At 49.1% G+C, this 16,118-nt stretch overlaps 1 protein-coding gene across 1 annotated transcript in view; it reads left to right on the top strand.

Annotated features, from left to right (window-relative positions):
* The first annotated feature begins 6,103 nt into the window (after positions 1 to 6,103).
* LOC130708204 (NUT family member 2G-like) overlaps positions 6,104 to 16,118 on the top strand; it is a 60,749-nt gene continuing 50,734 nt past the window's right edge. The window contains exons 1-2 of the mRNA XM_057546304.1: positions 6,104 to 6,259; positions 6,401 to 6,729. Coding sequence (XP_057402287.1) covers positions 6,104 to 6,259; positions 6,401 to 6,729 — 485 coding nt within the window. The remainder of the gene's footprint in view (positions 6,260 to 6,400; positions 6,730 to 16,118) is intronic.

Here is a 16,118-nt window from a genome sequence, read left to right as displayed (position 1 = left end):
AGTCCCTTCTCATAAATGATGATCCATGTGATGGTGATGATGATGACTAATATTTATGGACTCTGTACTACATGCCAGACGCTGTTCTAAACTTCAGTCACCATAGAAATACCGTACGGGAGGTATTATCGTCCCCATTTCACAAAAGTGGTAATAAACACAGTACGATTTAGTATCTCAGTAAGTGACACTGTTTTTCACCTGAATATCCAACCCAGAGACCCAGAAAGAATCCTGTACTTTTTATTTCTCCTCCTTCATTTTCAGTCAAGCATCAAATCCTGTTGGTTCTTCTATTTGAGTTCCTCTGGCTTTATCTTCTCCTCTCTAACACATCTTTTCCAGAATCTGTACCTTTGTCTTACTTCAGACCCTCCTCATCAATCGACCAGACTCTTAAAATGGTGCCCTGACTGCTCTTCTTGCCTTCAGTCTTACCTCTGTCTACCTGCAGTCCAATCATTCTCCACACCTCTTCTAGAGTGGTCCTTCTGAAATGCAAATTGATCATTTTATTACGCTGCATAAAGCCAGTCAGTGCCTCCCCTCACATGGCTACTTCTGCTGGGCATGAAAGACACCCACCTACCTTCATGGGCTGCCCACTGCATGACATTTCATCTTCATCTCCCACCATTTCTCTACTTCCACTTCGGATATTCCAGACATCTCTCTCAGTGACAAATGCAAAAGCTTTTGCTCACACTATTTTCTCTGCCTGGGTTGCCCTCCTCCATTTCTTTGTCTAGTAAACTACTGATCCTTCAAAACTGTGCTCTCTAATATGTAGCCAGTAGCCACAGGAGGCTAATCTGAATTAAGATGTGCTGTGCTGTAAGTATAAACACTGGATTTTGAAGACAGTGTGTGAAAAAAAGTATAAATGTCCCAGTAATTTTACATTGGCTACCTATTGAAGATAATATTTTGGATATATTGGGTTAAGTAAAATATTATTAAAATTTATTGTTTCTTTCTATGTGGCTATTAGAAAATTTCAATTTACACAAGTGGCTTGAATTCGTGGTATGCATTATATTTCTATTAGACAGTACTTCTTCAAAATCCTTACCCTGTAAACTTAACTGAAGAGGCAAAAGACTTGTACACTGAAAACTACAAAATGATGCTAAGAGCAATTAAAGAAGACACAAATAAATGGAAAAACATTCCATGTTCATGCACTGGAGAATTAATACTGTTAAGATGTCAATACTAACCAAAGTGATCTCCAGATTTAATGCAATCCCTATAAAAATCTCAGTGACATTTTTTGCAGAAACAGAAAAAAACCCATCCTAAAATTCACACGGAATCTCACTGGACCCTAAATAACTAAAATAATCTTGACAAAGAAGAACAAAGTTGGAGGTCTCATACTTCTAGATTTCAAAACTTATTACAAGGCAACAGTAATCAAAACAATGTGGTACTGGCAAAAAGACAGACATATAGACCAATGGAATAAAATCGAAAGTCCAGAAATAAACCCTCAAGTATATGGTCAAATGATCTTCAGCAAGGATGCCAAAACCATTCAGTGGGGAAAGGAGAGTCTTTTCAACAAATAGTGTTTAAAAAACTGGTATCCACATGCAAAAGAATGACATGGACCCTTACCATACACCATATACAAAAGTTAACTCAAAATGGATCAAAGACCTAAACATAAAAGATAAAAGCTATAAAACTCTTAAAAGAAAACACAGGGAGAGAGCTTCATTGGATTTGGCAATGATTTCTTGAATATGACACCAAAAGCACAGGGAACAAAACTAAAAATAGGTAAATTGGACTACATCAATATTTAAAACTTCTAAGCATCAAAAACACAACAGTTGGGCTTCCCTGGTGGCGCAGTGGTTAGGAATCCGCCTGCCAATGCAGGGGACACGGGTTCGAGCCCTGGTATGGGAAGATCCCACATACTGCGGAGCGGCTAGGCCCGTGAGCCACAACTACTGAGCCTGCGTGTCTGGAGCCTGTGCTCCGCAACAAGAGAGGCCGCGACAGTGAGAGGCCCGCGCACCGCGATGAGGAGTGGCCCCTGCTCTCTGCAACTGGAGAAAGCCCTTGCACAGAAACGAAGACCCAACACAGTCAAAAATAAATAAATAAATTTATTTTAAAAAAAACAAAAACACTTTAAAAAAAAAACAACACAACAGTAAAAAGGCAAACTATGGAATCGGAGAAAATATTTGCAAACCATTTATCTAACAAGGGGTTAAGATCCAGAATATATAAAGAACTCCTGCAACTCAACAACAGAAAACCAAACAACATCTAATTTAAAAATGGGCAAAGACTAGAATAGACATTTCTCCAAAGATGACATGAAAAGCTGCTCAACATTGCTAATCATTAGGGAACTACAAATCAAAACCACAACAAGATATCACCTCACACCCATTAGGATGGCTGTAATCAAAAAAAATAAAAAAACAGAATATAACAAGTGTTAGTGAAGATGTGGAGAAACTGGAACTCTTGTGCACCGTTGGTGGGAATGTAAAATGGTGCAGCTGCTATGGGAAACAGTATAGAAGTTCCACAAAAAAATTAAATATAGAATTACCATAAAATCCAGCAATCCTACTTCTAGGTATATATCCAAAACAATTGAAAGCAGATATAACAGTACTTCCATGTTCACAGCAGCATTATTCACAATAGCCAAAAGGTGGAAGTAACCCGAGTGTCCATTGATGGAGTGGACAAGCAAAATGAAGTGTGTGTGTGTGTGTGTGTGTGTGTGTGTGTGTGTGTGTGTGTGTGTGTAGAGAGAGAGAGAGAGAGAGAGAGAGAGAAAGAGAGAGTGAGAGGGAGGGAGAGGTATATTATTTGGCCTTAAAAGGAAGGAGGGCTTCCCCGGTGGCGCAGTGGTTAAGAATCCACCTGCCAATGCAGGGGACACGGGTTCGAGCCCTGGTCTGGGAAGATACCACATGCCGCGGAGCGACTAGGCCCATGAGCCACAATTGCTGAGCCTGTGCGTCTGGAGCCCGTGCTCCGCAACAAGGGAGGCCGCGATAGTGAGAGGCCCGCGCACTGCGATGAAGAGTGGCCCCCGCTCTCTGCAACTAGAGAAAGCCCTCGCACAGAAACGAAGACCCAACACAGCCAAAAATAAATAATTAATTAATTAATTAATTTTTTTAAAAAAGGAAGGAAATTCTGACGCATGCTACAATATAGATGAAACTTGAAGACATTATGCTAGGTCATGTAAACCAGTCACAAAAAGGCAAATACTATATTATGAGATATCCAGAGTAGTCAAACGCATAGAAACAGTAAGTACAACATGGCGGATGCCAGGGAGTTGGGAGACAGAGAAATGGAGAGTTGTTTGATGCGTATAGATTTTCAGCTTTGCAGGGTGAAAAAGTTCTGGAGATTGGTTACATATCCATGTGAATATATTTAACACTATTGAAGTGAACACTTAAAAATGATTAAGATGGTCATTGCTATGTGTATTTTACCACAATTTAAAATTTTTTAAAATCAAGTTCCAAAAAAAAGAAAGAAAAAAAACCCTTACCCAGATGTCACCCGCCTCCTCCCCTCTAGTGTGAATTAACTACTCTTTTCTTCATGCCCCCACTTAATTCCTGCACATACCTCTAATAGGGTCTTACCACATTTTTGGTAATTCTTTGTTTGACAGGATAAGGGTTACTGTCCCATGAGTGAGATGAATACCCATCCACTTCTAGGGTCTTGATCAGAAGCTAAGAAAATATACCAGGGTCTTTAGTAAGATGGAGAAAAGAGACAGTAGCTCTGATGGCATAATATGCCACAGGGGATATTCAAGACTATACCTTGTATGTGTAGAGGTGTCACTCTGAGGCTATATCTGGAGGGGCTAATGTCCTTCAGCCATCCTTCTGTAAGCAGCATCTGAAAGGCCTGAAGAGCACGTCCTCCCACCTCCAACAGATGAAAACATCCCCTTCTCTATCATGAGTCCAACCAACTGAAATGATTGGCCACACCCAGTCTGACCTGTTGGCAGGAAGAGAGGAAGATATTCATTTCAGATAGAGCCAAGATAAAGTAGCTTATGTAACAGATAAGGTACTCTGGGGCCACATAAAGAACTGTTTTGCTGCCTCCCCTGAACTCTTTGTATGTACACTTGATGCCTAACAAGAATTTTTTTTTTTTTTCTGATAACGGACTGGACCTTCCTGCCCTTCCCAGTTCATAGCCAAGAGGTAAAACTTGTTTGATCTGTCTTCCCTCCTAGATGAGGAGCTCCTTTAGGGCATGGACCACACCTTATTCGTCTTCGTATCCCCTGTGTGCACCAGTGCTGGCACATAGCAGGACTGGTGCACACTGCCTGCCCAACAAATGACTGAATGGCTAGAGTGAGGGTGTGGTGAGTCATTACAATAACCCAGAGAGAGGCTTTTGACAGAGCAACTACTCCACCCCTAGAGAAAGGACAGTCTGAATAGAGAACCACAGGGAAGATGTGGGTCTGGTGGCTGTGGGGAGCAGAGGGGGCATGAGAAGAAAAAGTGGTTCGTTATAAAGCCAAGGCTGAGCAGGCTGATGAAGTTTCTGCCCTCAAGTCTCATGTTCTGTTGTCTCACTGGTCTAATGACAGGGCCGGCCTTTATCTGGTCGCCGGGCAAGTGTCCCTTCATTCTATAATTTCAGCTCCAACTGAAGCAACAGCATAACACTGGCTCAGTGGCCACCATTCCACAAGCCACGTACGTTGCTTCAGTTTTAAATTAGGTATTGTTTTTTCTGGCTGATTGGACTGATTCTGGTCTGCTAACAATGAGATGCTCATGTATGGTCCTTTCATGTAGTCAATTCTCGGTAATGTTTTTCCCTCTCTTGTAACGCTGGAAAGGATTCCTAACAACAGTTGATCCAAAAATCAGCTTTCTTTGTCAACATAATGGTATCCTTTCAAACTCACATTTATAGACTTTGCAAGCTGGAAAGAAGAACAAAGCTTAATTCCTGGTAAGGAAATTTGTCCCCAGAGGACGGAGTTGGGTCACAGTGAATTAGAAGTAGAATCCAGAGCCCCTAGCTTCCATTCGTGGCCCCTGTCCTTCTGCTATCCGCCGCAGGTGCAGCCACAGCTGCTTGGGACACGGCCAGCTCGCCCTCCTCTGCACTTCGGTGCGATCAGGGCTCCCTCTGGAGAGCTCTAAATTATCCGCGTTGGGAGGGGAGGATTGAGCAGACACGATTCTTCTGAGGTTAAGTTTCCTTGGAATATGCCAGGTGATGTTTTTCTAAAGCTCCATCTCAACGGTGCTGACTTCGAGGCTTAGCAGACCGTGCAGAAACGCACTAGTTAGCGGAGAATTTGCCACAAACAGCTGCGTGGCCGATGGGCCGCGCAGTGGCGGCGCACTACTGTATACTAACCAGCCCCCAAACCATTTATTCATCATCTAATAGGCATTATTTGAGCCCCTACTGTGTGTCTGGCTGCAAGCTGTCCAATAAGGAGTTGAGCGGCTCGGGGCTTTGTGACCACCTAGAGGGGTGGGATAGGGAGGGTGGGAGGGAGACGCAAGAGGGAGGGGATATGGGGATATATGTATACGTATAGCTGATTCACTTTGTTATACAGCAGCAACTGACACACCACATTGTAAAGCAATTATACTCCAGTAAAGGTGTTTTATAAAAATAAAAAAAAAAAAAAGAGTTGAGCGGCTGCCTGCAACCCGCCCCCCCCCCCAGGCCCAAGGAGCCATAGGAACCGGGAGACACAGGGACTTGTGATTCTCAACTCAGATCTGGCCTTACCTTGTGTTGCGACCTGGGGCAAGTATTGTAAATCCTCCAGCCCGTAGCTTCAAAGCAAAAAGAAGTCTTTTCAAAAGGGAAGGGTATTTCTGGGAACCGGAGAAACAGACAACAGCTGCAGAAGTGCTGTGAGCCCCTCTGCAGGCTCCCTGACCCGGGAACCACCGCTTACCCACCCGCGGGCGGAGGCTGCCCGCTGCCTGCCGAGCAGGCTGCCCCGTCCGGCCCCGGGGAGCCCGGGCAGCGGAGGCCCAGGGGGCGCCTTTCTCTTTAAGAGCCCCACAGGCGATGCTGATTGGCTGTAGCTATGCGGGTCTTTCTTCCCAGCTCCCTCCCTCGGAGCGCTCCCTCCTCCGCCGCTTTCTCGGCTTTTTCCACACCCCCCACCCCCACCCCGCTGCGTACCCTCCAGCCCCTGGCGCTCGCCTCTGGTTCCTCGCCGCAGAGTTCAGCCCCAGCAGCGGTAGGGGCGACTCGCTAGCAATAGATGCCGGGCGCCAAGATTTGCACCCTTAAGCCGCGCTGAACTCCAGAAGAAGAGAGAAGGAAGCAGAGAAGCCCCGGGAAGGCGGGGACGGGAGGTGCGGAAATCCCCGCCTAAAAGGCAGAAGCCGTCGCCCCCACCAGAGAGCTCCGCGCCGGCTGCTCGCCTGCTTGCTGCCGCTGCCACGAGCGCCCGCCTCTCCCCAGCCATGCCAGGCCCGGCCGCCGACGAGGGGAAGGTCCCCTTCCGCACCGCCAAGGAGGAAATCCGTGTGGGCTTCGGGGTCGAGGGCTCGGAGGGCGGAGGCGGCGGCCGGGAGAAGCCCGGCGCGCGCGGGCGGCGGCAGGACATCGCCTGGAGGAACGTCTTCCTGATGAGCCTGCTCCACTTGGGGGCCGTGTACTCCCTGGCGCTCATCCCCAAAGCCCAGCCGCTCACTCTGCTCTGGGGTAAGTCCCGCCGGCCCCCCTGCGCCCTGGGCACCGAGGCGAGGCGGCGCCGGGGCGCGCGGGGGCGCGGGTCGCCGCTGGTTTCGGGCGGTGCGGAGCCCCTCTCCGCTCGCCTCCCCACCACGCGCCCCGGCCCCCCCGGCCTGCAGTCGTCTGGCCTTTGGGACAGGCAGGTATTTCTGTGCTGGTATTTTCAACTTCTGCCTCCCCCGCTGTCTGCTTGACTAGGCGCCTTTGGCGGCGCCTGGACGGACTCGGGGCCCTTGGGCGCCACCGCTGTGCGCAGAGGCGCACCGGCTGAACCCGGGTTCCAGGGCGGGGAGATCGATGGGATGATTGTGTCGCCCAGGCGGGTCCCAGGGGCGCTCCTTTCTGCCGCCCTTTGGCTTCTCAGTCTCCTCTGTGGGCCACGGACCTTGGGGCCGAGTTAAGGACAAGAAAGGGAGTTGCAGCGGGGGTGGAGAGACCGGGGACCGGATCAGTCTTGATGTTCGCGCAGGAGATGGAAGACACCAGTTCCCTTCCTGCCCCTTCAAGGCCCCCATCCCTGCCCCCTCCGTGATCTCTTGTGCCCAGTTGCACTTCTATGGTCCCAGAAGTTTCTCGGCGAGCACACCAACCCCGCGGCGAGAGCGCTCTGCCCCCGGCACAAAGCTTAGACCTTGGCCGAGCAGATCCCCTCCGGGACCTATTCCTTCTGACCAGTGCCTGTCTGTCACCGCACCTGTAGCTCTCCCTCTCGCCACCCTCTTTCCTAGCACCCCCAACCCTGCCGGCATGGGAGGGAGCCCAGGAGCACCCCCCCTCAATGTCCCCCACCTCCCGGGGCCCGGGGGCCGAGTGCCTGCCCTACGTGACTCCAGTGGCTGACCTCAGAACCACTTCCAACACCCCCTGCCCCAGCAACTGGTTTTGGCCTCAGTCCCTGCAGTGGCCACGTTAGCCGGGACAAAAGGCGCTGGCCTTGATATCCTGGGCTGAGAATTGGACGAGATGATCCAAGAAGACCTTTCAGCTCTCCTCTCCGAGATCGCCAAGGAATGGCGGCAGGAGAAACACAACCTACCTTTGTTCCCAGAGGGGAAGAGGAAGGAAGAAAATAAGAAAACCTCTTTCTGCAAGGCGTCTTATTTAGCATAGTGCCAGCTCCAAACGCCTGGGTTCATAATGGGGCCACTCGTTTCCAAGCCTTCCCCTGAAACTCTGCAGTCCCTGCTCTCGGAAGCAAACTCTTCCAGAAGATGGGGGCCTCTTAGGGGAGTGTGGCTGAGCAGAGCTGAGGAATGATGAGAGGGGCGGGGCGTCTGTGGGGATCTGTGAAGCCTCCCAGAGCCGCCTAAGCTTTGGGTAACCTCCCTGCTCAGCCCTCCCCTGCTCAGCCCTCCCCTGCTCAGTACACCTCCTCAATTCAGTGTCCTTTCCACCATCTTCTTTACTGTTATGTGTTGGTTTCATTCTCCCTGTCTTCCTTCTTCCTTTACTTCCAGATGACTAGATCGTGAGATGCTCAGTCATTGCTTCATGGACACACTCCCCCCACCTGCCAACCAAAACCCTTATTGCCCTGGATCCTCCAGGGAGCTGCTCCCTCTCCACCCCACTCTTTCTCCCTGCAGGGGCAGTACTGTGCCTTTGGACTGCAGAGCTCACCTGCCTCCAGGGGATTGGGGCTTAGCTTTAATAGCAGCAGTGTCAGAGAGCTCAGGGAGAAGTGAGCACTTAAAATATTGTCTTACATGCCTGGAGCTCCACAGACCCACAGGCTCCATCCCTTACAGCCACCCACCCGCTGGTTCTGGCATCCCACCAGGAGCCACAAGGACAAGGCCCCCTCTCCAGGTTTGCCAGTCACCTCTGCCCTTTCCAGACCACTCACCGTGGTGGAGACAGAATCTTTCTTCTGAAAGACCTTGGCCAGAAGACACCGTCCTCGGCCTCAAACTCCTCCAGCTTCCCCGGAGAAGTCAACACACTGCAGGACTCTGCGTTCCCCTTTGTGGGTGGTGTTGCCAAGCCCATCCTTGTGCCTTCCTGCATAGTCTATTGCCTTAGCTACTTTTCGTCAGTTCCATTCCCTGAATCTTGATTCACTCCCTACCTGGGTTTCATTGCTGCCCCCCTCCAAAAACCAAACAAACAAACAGAAAAAGAGCCGACAGTGGTGGATATTGTAGTTTCAGGATTCAAACTTGTGACTTAGAAACATTCCAAGTAAGTGAATGTTATCTGATGGATATCTTGTGAGGGAAGAAGTGAGGGAGAGAGACAGCTAAGATCAGTGTGCTGATGGCTAGAATCTATAGGGAGACTGTTGATCAGGGTTATTTTCATTGAAAGCCTTGGTGCCTTGAGCTTCAAATTTCTCCCCACTGGATGCCCTTTTCATCATCTCTCCCACTGGCTCTGTGTAGTGTTAGGACTGAGTTCATGCACCAGTGGGCTGTTCATCCACTTCAGGGACCTGAGTTGTCAAAGCAGTAGGCTTAACTAGCCCGTCTATTATTGCTTGCCACCCTCCACCCCAGGTATGGTTGCCCTGGAAACAGGAGGCATCCATGCAGAGCACCCAGCAGAGGATGTTTTAGGTGTTCAGTTGTGCGAAGAGTAATTTGCGTGGCAGATTATGAAAGATGTCATCCATGAAAGATCCCATCAAGTTGTTCAGTCCAGACCTCCTCCACTGCCTCACTCCCCACCTTTTATGACTCTCTGTGGGCCCAGAGCAAGTTGTTTTCTCTTCTTACCCTTGCAGTTTTCTGAGTGGGCAGGCTGTCAGAACGGAATGCTCTTGGTGCCCGCAGGTCCTGAGGGATGAGTTTATGACTTTTGAGCACAGAACACGACCTCCAGCTGGAGGAAAAATCTTCACCTGAAGCCTTGAGCTCACAAAAGTGCCTGCTTTGAGGGTTTTTGGCCAAAGGGGCAGTTTGTTCATGCCCTGAATCCCAAGACGAGTGGAATAGGGGAGTGAGGAGCTGCAGCTGTGGTGTCGAGGTCAGAGTCCTGGTGCCCCTTCCCAGCAGCTTTGCCCTGTCTCCAGGCGTTCTGGCCCCTGGTTTCCAAAAACATGAGGGACTTTTCTGGTTTCCCTTGAAATGTCATCCGAGTCCCCTAAATATGCCTTGGTGACATCATGACAATTTCAGTGACAGTATCAGGCATGCAAAACAGTAACATGCCCTGCTCCCTTCCATCTTGCCCCAGGGCAAATGTGACCATTGCTAAGGTAGATACAGGATTCTCTGGTGCCCTTCAGGTTGCTGGAACACAGCCTATGGTGAGGAATCTGAGCGGTGGCAGGAATTGACTGAGGCAGTCTAGCAGGAGGGAGGGTCAGGAGAGGCTGGGGTTTGGAAGGTACTGGTCCATCAGTCAAATTCTGTCCAATTCTGAGAGTTGCCCAAAGATGAGCTGTCTTCTGTCAGGCCTTGGGTAACCTGAATCCACACCTTCGATGGTCCTGATGTCGTTGTTGTGCTTCTTTTTCCACCAAATCCCTAACATTGTTGAGGCACTCCAAGAATGCGTGGCCATGGACTTCTGTTTTACCTCCGGGTTTGCTAGGGTGAGCACAGATCAGAAGAGAAACAACTGAGAATGTGAATCCCTGCTCTCCTACTTACTTACCAGCTGCATGGCCTTGGGCAAATGAACATCTCCAGACCTCAGCTTTCTCACCTGTAAAATGGGTATATCACTACTTCTTGCTCATGAGGCTGTGAGAATTAAATTCGATAATAGGTGTAAACTACTTAGCACAGTGCCTGGACCTTGGCTGATGTCCAGTAATTGTTAGCTGCTCTTATTATTATTGGTCCTGATACCGGTTTTTTTTCTTTAGTAGAAGGAAAAAAGGCCCTCTTGCAGCACAATCAATTCTACAAAGCTGGCACACAACATGGCTTCGTTGCCTCTCTTGCATAGAAAAGATTGCTTTGGCTTGGGAAACAAGGGTTCTTTCTCAAAGTCTCCAAAGAGAAATGAACACAGATCCCCCTGTCCCTCCTCCCTCCCCCATTCCCTTCTCTTTCATCCTCTCTTCCTCCTCTTTTCCTCCAGAAGGCCATTATTTTGTAAAGAAGAATCTTTTTGTTCAGCTGATAACTCACCTGGTCTTTAGTGTCTTCTTTGGGGCTTTTTGAGCAGAGCCAGTTAAATTGCTGTAAAAACAGGGCCAAATCATTTCTCCTAAATGTCTTAGGGTGTCAGTTTTGACTTTTTTCCCCGTTTTTGTCTCCTTGAATTATCTTTTTTTTTTTAAATCTTTAATGCTCAAACTACTAAAAAACTGAAAAACATAAATGAATCTTCCTTTTAAATCTTGTAATTCCCAGCCCATTGTTGCAACTCTTGCATTTTTAATAACCAGGCAAGCACTAAGAGCCCTACCCCAGGCTGGGTGGAGTGCAGCGAAACCCGAGAGAATGGTGTGCTTTTGCTGGCTTAATAGTCCCAACAAGTATAAATATAGGTTGACGTTAACATTATTAACTCGGTTTTTTTCTAACAACACTGGTCAAGGTCACTGCCAACTGCACTGTCATCCTGAAATGTGAAGTCGCTCTGCAGAGTGGAAAGCAGAGCGGGAATCCCAGCATTGCCACTTAGTTCAACTTCTGGCAGGCCCCTTTCTGGTGTGTGAGCCTCGGTTTCCTGGTCTCTGAAATAGGGATGGTAATACTGAGCTGAAAGTTGTTTTAAGAATCAGGGCAAATGTCAAACTGGTGCCAGAGGCTAGACATGCAGTGCCCTCTGTTCCTACCAACCCCACCGTGGGCCAGGCGTCAGGGAACCCGCAGGGCTTCCGTGTCTGTTTGTCTGGGACTTGGAGTTCTCGTGGCTCAAATATAAGGCATAGCCTTTAAATCCAAATAGATTATCCTGACCTCGTGTAACATTTAGTTCTCATCTTGTCCTGATTTGTGTATTGTATAACATCATAATAATTGCTTGGAAAAGTCACTGAGAGATTTACAAAAGGGTGACACAGTCATGGTGGTTTCTCTGAATTTTTATAAAAGGCAACATCGTCTTTGGTTGGCATTATTCTTGTCGAGCATTTATTTTGACATTCTGTAGTCTCTGGTGTGCGGTCTCGCCATCCCTCTGCTGTGACATGTCCTGCTTCTGTGGAGGTGCCACCCTGGGGTTAAGAGTGTGGACGTGAGAGTCAGAGGATCTGGGTTCAAGGCCCAGCCCCCCAGCTATAGCCTTGGGCAGGTCGCTCACCCCCCGTAGCCTCAGCGTCCCCAGCTGCACAGTGAGAAGAGCGGTACAACCAGCAGCATGTCGCAGCTGGAGTGAAAGGAACGAGAGTGAGGCACTTGGCCCTCGGTGCTTCCCTTCGCACCTTCCCTTCCTTTAGCTCCCCCTTTGGTGGCTGGGACTTGTTCCGGCTGCCCCCGGTTGTCAGAAAGCCCTGGTCAGGGGTAAAGCAGTTGGCTTTCTGACTTTGTTTTCCCTGGCAATGGGTTGGTGGCCACCCCAGCAGGGACCCGCTATCCTCCCTCATCAGTGTCTGCCGTTTGTTCACTCTGAGTGTGAACGGCCACGAGAGCGCCTCACAGCTGCACGTGCAGTCACATATTCACTTGTCCACTAATTCATTCATTCTTTTCCTTTTCAACTATTGTCAAAAGATATCAGAATCACTTGGGGCTCTTTTAAAATATTCAGAAGCCTGGGCGCACTGCCCCGCCCCCGGACCTACTGCACTGGAATCTCTAGGAGTGAGGTCCTGGCTTTTGTGAAAAAGGCATTAAGGTGTTTCTGATGCACAGCGGGGCTGAGAACCATTATTTAATTCCCTTATCCATATTCAGTTATGCTTATTACTCGCCCATTACTTGCCAGGCACCAACACCACCCCGACTTCACGGCACTTAAGGCCAGATGGAGAGACAGACGGGTGCACCAGTGAGAACCGCCAAGGCAGCATTAGCTGCAGGTGCCAGCCTGGGGGAGTTGGGGAGGCTTCCCGGGGGAGGAGGTGGCTGGACTGAGCCTCCAGGAGGCCCGAGGCTGGCTGGCCAAGGGGTTTGGGTGAGATGGCACTGTAGCCACAGGCTACAGAGCTCCCGAGGGGAGAGGGGAGAGCCAGTCAAGGACCTGGTGGTTCAGCGAGGCTGAAGGTGATCAGGGCCCAGATCCAGGGCAGGAAGATCCAACAGGACCAGGAAGACTGGGAGGAGATCAGGCTTTCGGAGGGGCTGCCCTTCAGCCTCTACCTGCCTCTCTCCTCCTCTCACCCATCACACACACCAGTGGCTCTTGGTGTATAACTTCTAGACCAGACACATGGCAGCGGGATGAGTGAGTCTGAAGATTTTCAGGAAAGACCCTGAGGCAGACGCCTTGGAGCAGGTGTGCAGTGGGGCCGGGCATCTCCCTCAGGCTGGCCAGAGCTGAGGGAGAGCTAGAAATAATGTCTCAGCTGGGCCTTTGATCTCACAGATTCAGGGGTATTGTCCCAGGACTAAATTACTAAAAGGCCCCAAGGGTATAATAGCACAGGCATACCAGGCCCAGGGCTCTCTCCTCCTCCTGTGTTCCTCTTTCCTCTGTTTCTCAAAGGTACAGGTGTGTAGGGGAGTTCTTCTCACCTCACTTCCTCCCTTGAACCTGAGCTTAAACAGCTGGTTCTCACTACCCTCCTCAATGTCCTGCTTCCCATTTCTGCAGCTTATTACGGAGGGCTCTGTGGGTCCCTGCAGGCTGTGGTCCAGCAACATCACCTGGGAGCTTGTTAAAAAGAAAGACTCTCAGACCCCACCCTGGACCTATTGAATCACTACCTGCACTGATAAGGTCTCCAGGTGACCCATCTGCACTGAACTTAGAGAATCACTCCCTCAAGTCAGGCCACAGGCCAACGGGTCAGAGAAGCTGCACATGGGTGGGATTTGGCAACTCTTTCTTTTTCCGTTTAATGGCCTCCTCCCCTTTGCCTCCCCTCCTCCCCTCCTGCCTCCTTGTAGCTTATTTTAGAACATGTCGGGATCCTGCTTCTCTTGCCAACAAAAGGCTGTTGCTAAAATCTTTCAGCCGGCAGCAGTGATGTTTAATTCATGGGCTAGAAAATTAATTTTATGTTCATGAGTAGAGCTGGAGAAAAATAACAGGAAGTCTCTGTGCATGGCCCTTGGGAATTCAGCATGTCTGTTTAACTGGTAAAACAGTTAACAGTTCATTTACCAGATGAACTGGTAAAGGCGAGGGGGCCTCAGGAAAGGGCCACCTTCCACAAAGGATGCTTTTGGCTGCAAGTAGCACAAAACTCAACTTAGGATGGCTTAAAAGATAAGGACAATTTCTAATTTCACTGGTAGGTAATCCTAAGGTAGGGCACTTGTGGGATGACTCAGTAATAACATCAAAGTGCAGGTTTCACTTCTGCCATGATGGCCTTGTGGAATTTAGTTTTCCTTGTGGTTACAAGATGGCTGCCAGAGTTCCAGGAGTTACAACAGTGTCCTACAGAAGAAGAGAGAGGCTGCCCCTTCCTGAAGTCTCATCAGAGAGAAACTCCCTCCTGGTCATCTCACAGCTGATGTCTCCTCAAGTCTCACTTGCAGGATTGTGTCCCAAGTCCCTTGTTAAACCATCACTGGCAAGGGATTCAGGATAATCAGTGTTAGCCACTGAGCCACATGCCACATGAGGCGGGGGTTAAGAGCCAAACACAACCCAGGCTCTGGGGGAAGGGAGCAGAGGGCATGGCTGCTGGGACAGCCCACACCTCTGCTCCCGGGCCTGCCTTTACTCCCTCTCATGACCTTCCCTCTTTGGTGTCCCCTCCATTCCCTGGAAAGGCTCTGATTTCCTATTTTAGCTCGCTCTTCCCCTCTACTCCCTACCCGCTCCGCTTGTCTCCAGTCCTGCTGTCATCTCAGCGAGGTGTAAACGTCGGCCTTTTCCGTGAGGCTCTGCGCTCTCCCGTAGCACATCTGCCTCCCCAGAGCCTGGCAATGGCCTCTGCTCAACACACACTGTGCTGGGGGATGGATGCAGGAGGAGACGAGTGAATGAGTTTAATCTTTGTGTGGCCTTTCTTTCTAAGGAAAGTTTTCATGTTGTTTCTTAACTTTGAAGATGTTTTTGCCCCTGTAAGAGAACTTCCCATGTGATTTTGGGGAAAGGACTGGGGAGAGAGAAGCCTTTCTCAGTGCCCCAGGAACCTGCATGCCCCTCTGCACCCGAGTCCACCTGGGAGTCACCCTGACCTCAGTGGGGAGCTTGCAGAATTCTCTATCGCTCCTCTGGGTTTTTATGGGGTGAGACGGGGCTGGGGAAGGTTGCTCTGGGCACAGGGAAGTGTTAAATGCCTTGTGGGAGAATGGATTTAAAAAGAAAAAGATGGACAGTGAGTGACTTAGAATGTGTTCTTTACCAAGGTTTTCCATGGTGACACACTTTCCTCAGGCTGATGAATGGTTTTCTTGGCTGGTCATTGTCTTCATCGTTCAGGTGACGCAGAACGTCAGTGATGACGTCACGGTCAGATTTCTGTTCTCTTGCCTCAAATTTTACTTAAAAGGGCATTTAAAAGTCCACTTAAAAAAAGTCCACTTAATCTCACCCAGCAGGTACTCTTTTTTTAAAAAAAATCAATTTATTTATTCATTTTTGGCTGTGTTGGGTTTTTGCTGCTGCACGCGGTCTTTCTCTAGTTGCGGCGAGCCAGGGCTACTCTTCATTGCGGTGCGTGGGCTTCTCACTTCGGTGGCTTCTCTTGTTGCGGAGCACGGGCTGTAGGCGCGCGAGCCTCAGTAGTTGTGGCGCACGGGCTTGGTTGCTCTGCGGCACGTGGGATCCTCCTGGACCAGGGCTCGAACCCGTGTCTCCTGCATTGGCAGGCGGCTTCCCAACCATTGCGCTACCAGGGAAGCCCTGCCCTTAAAATGGAAAAAAAAAAAAAAGTCAAATACCAGTGGACTTGGAAATGAAGAGGTACAAGAATAGGGTTTAGAACTCAGGTTTAAAATTTGTTTTCTTCCTAAATCAGTCTGTTGTATGAATACCATCATGCCCTCGCAATTTGGCTGTATTGGTTTTAGCTTGGTTCCCTAAAGAGACAATGACTGTAAATGCAACCTGTGACCTGAATGGGCAAGGCCATCTCCCAAAGCATCCTCCACCTCATCGTCAAAAAACATTTATCAAGCAGGCAGTTAATTTCCTATGGTCTTGAGCCAGGCACTGTGTAAAAAAACAGAGACCTGGTCTCTACCCTCCTACCTTTTATAACTCAGAGGAACAGCTGTGATTTTCCCCAAGTAGTGTATCCAACTTAATGTTTTCTTGGCATGAGTAGAAGTGGAAAATACTCTTACTTCTTTAAAAGTTCTATGCATGAAATTAGAAATGAATTTCTAAAATGTAACTGTTTC

Source organism: Balaenoptera acutorostrata, chromosome 5 (assembly GCF_949987535.1).
Source record: "Balaenoptera acutorostrata chromosome 5, mBalAcu1.1, whole genome shotgun sequence".
Taxonomy (NCBI): Eukaryota; Metazoa; Chordata; class Mammalia; order Artiodactyla; family Balaenopteridae; genus Balaenoptera; species Balaenoptera acutorostrata.
This window is presented reverse-complemented; position numbering and strand designations above follow the sequence as displayed.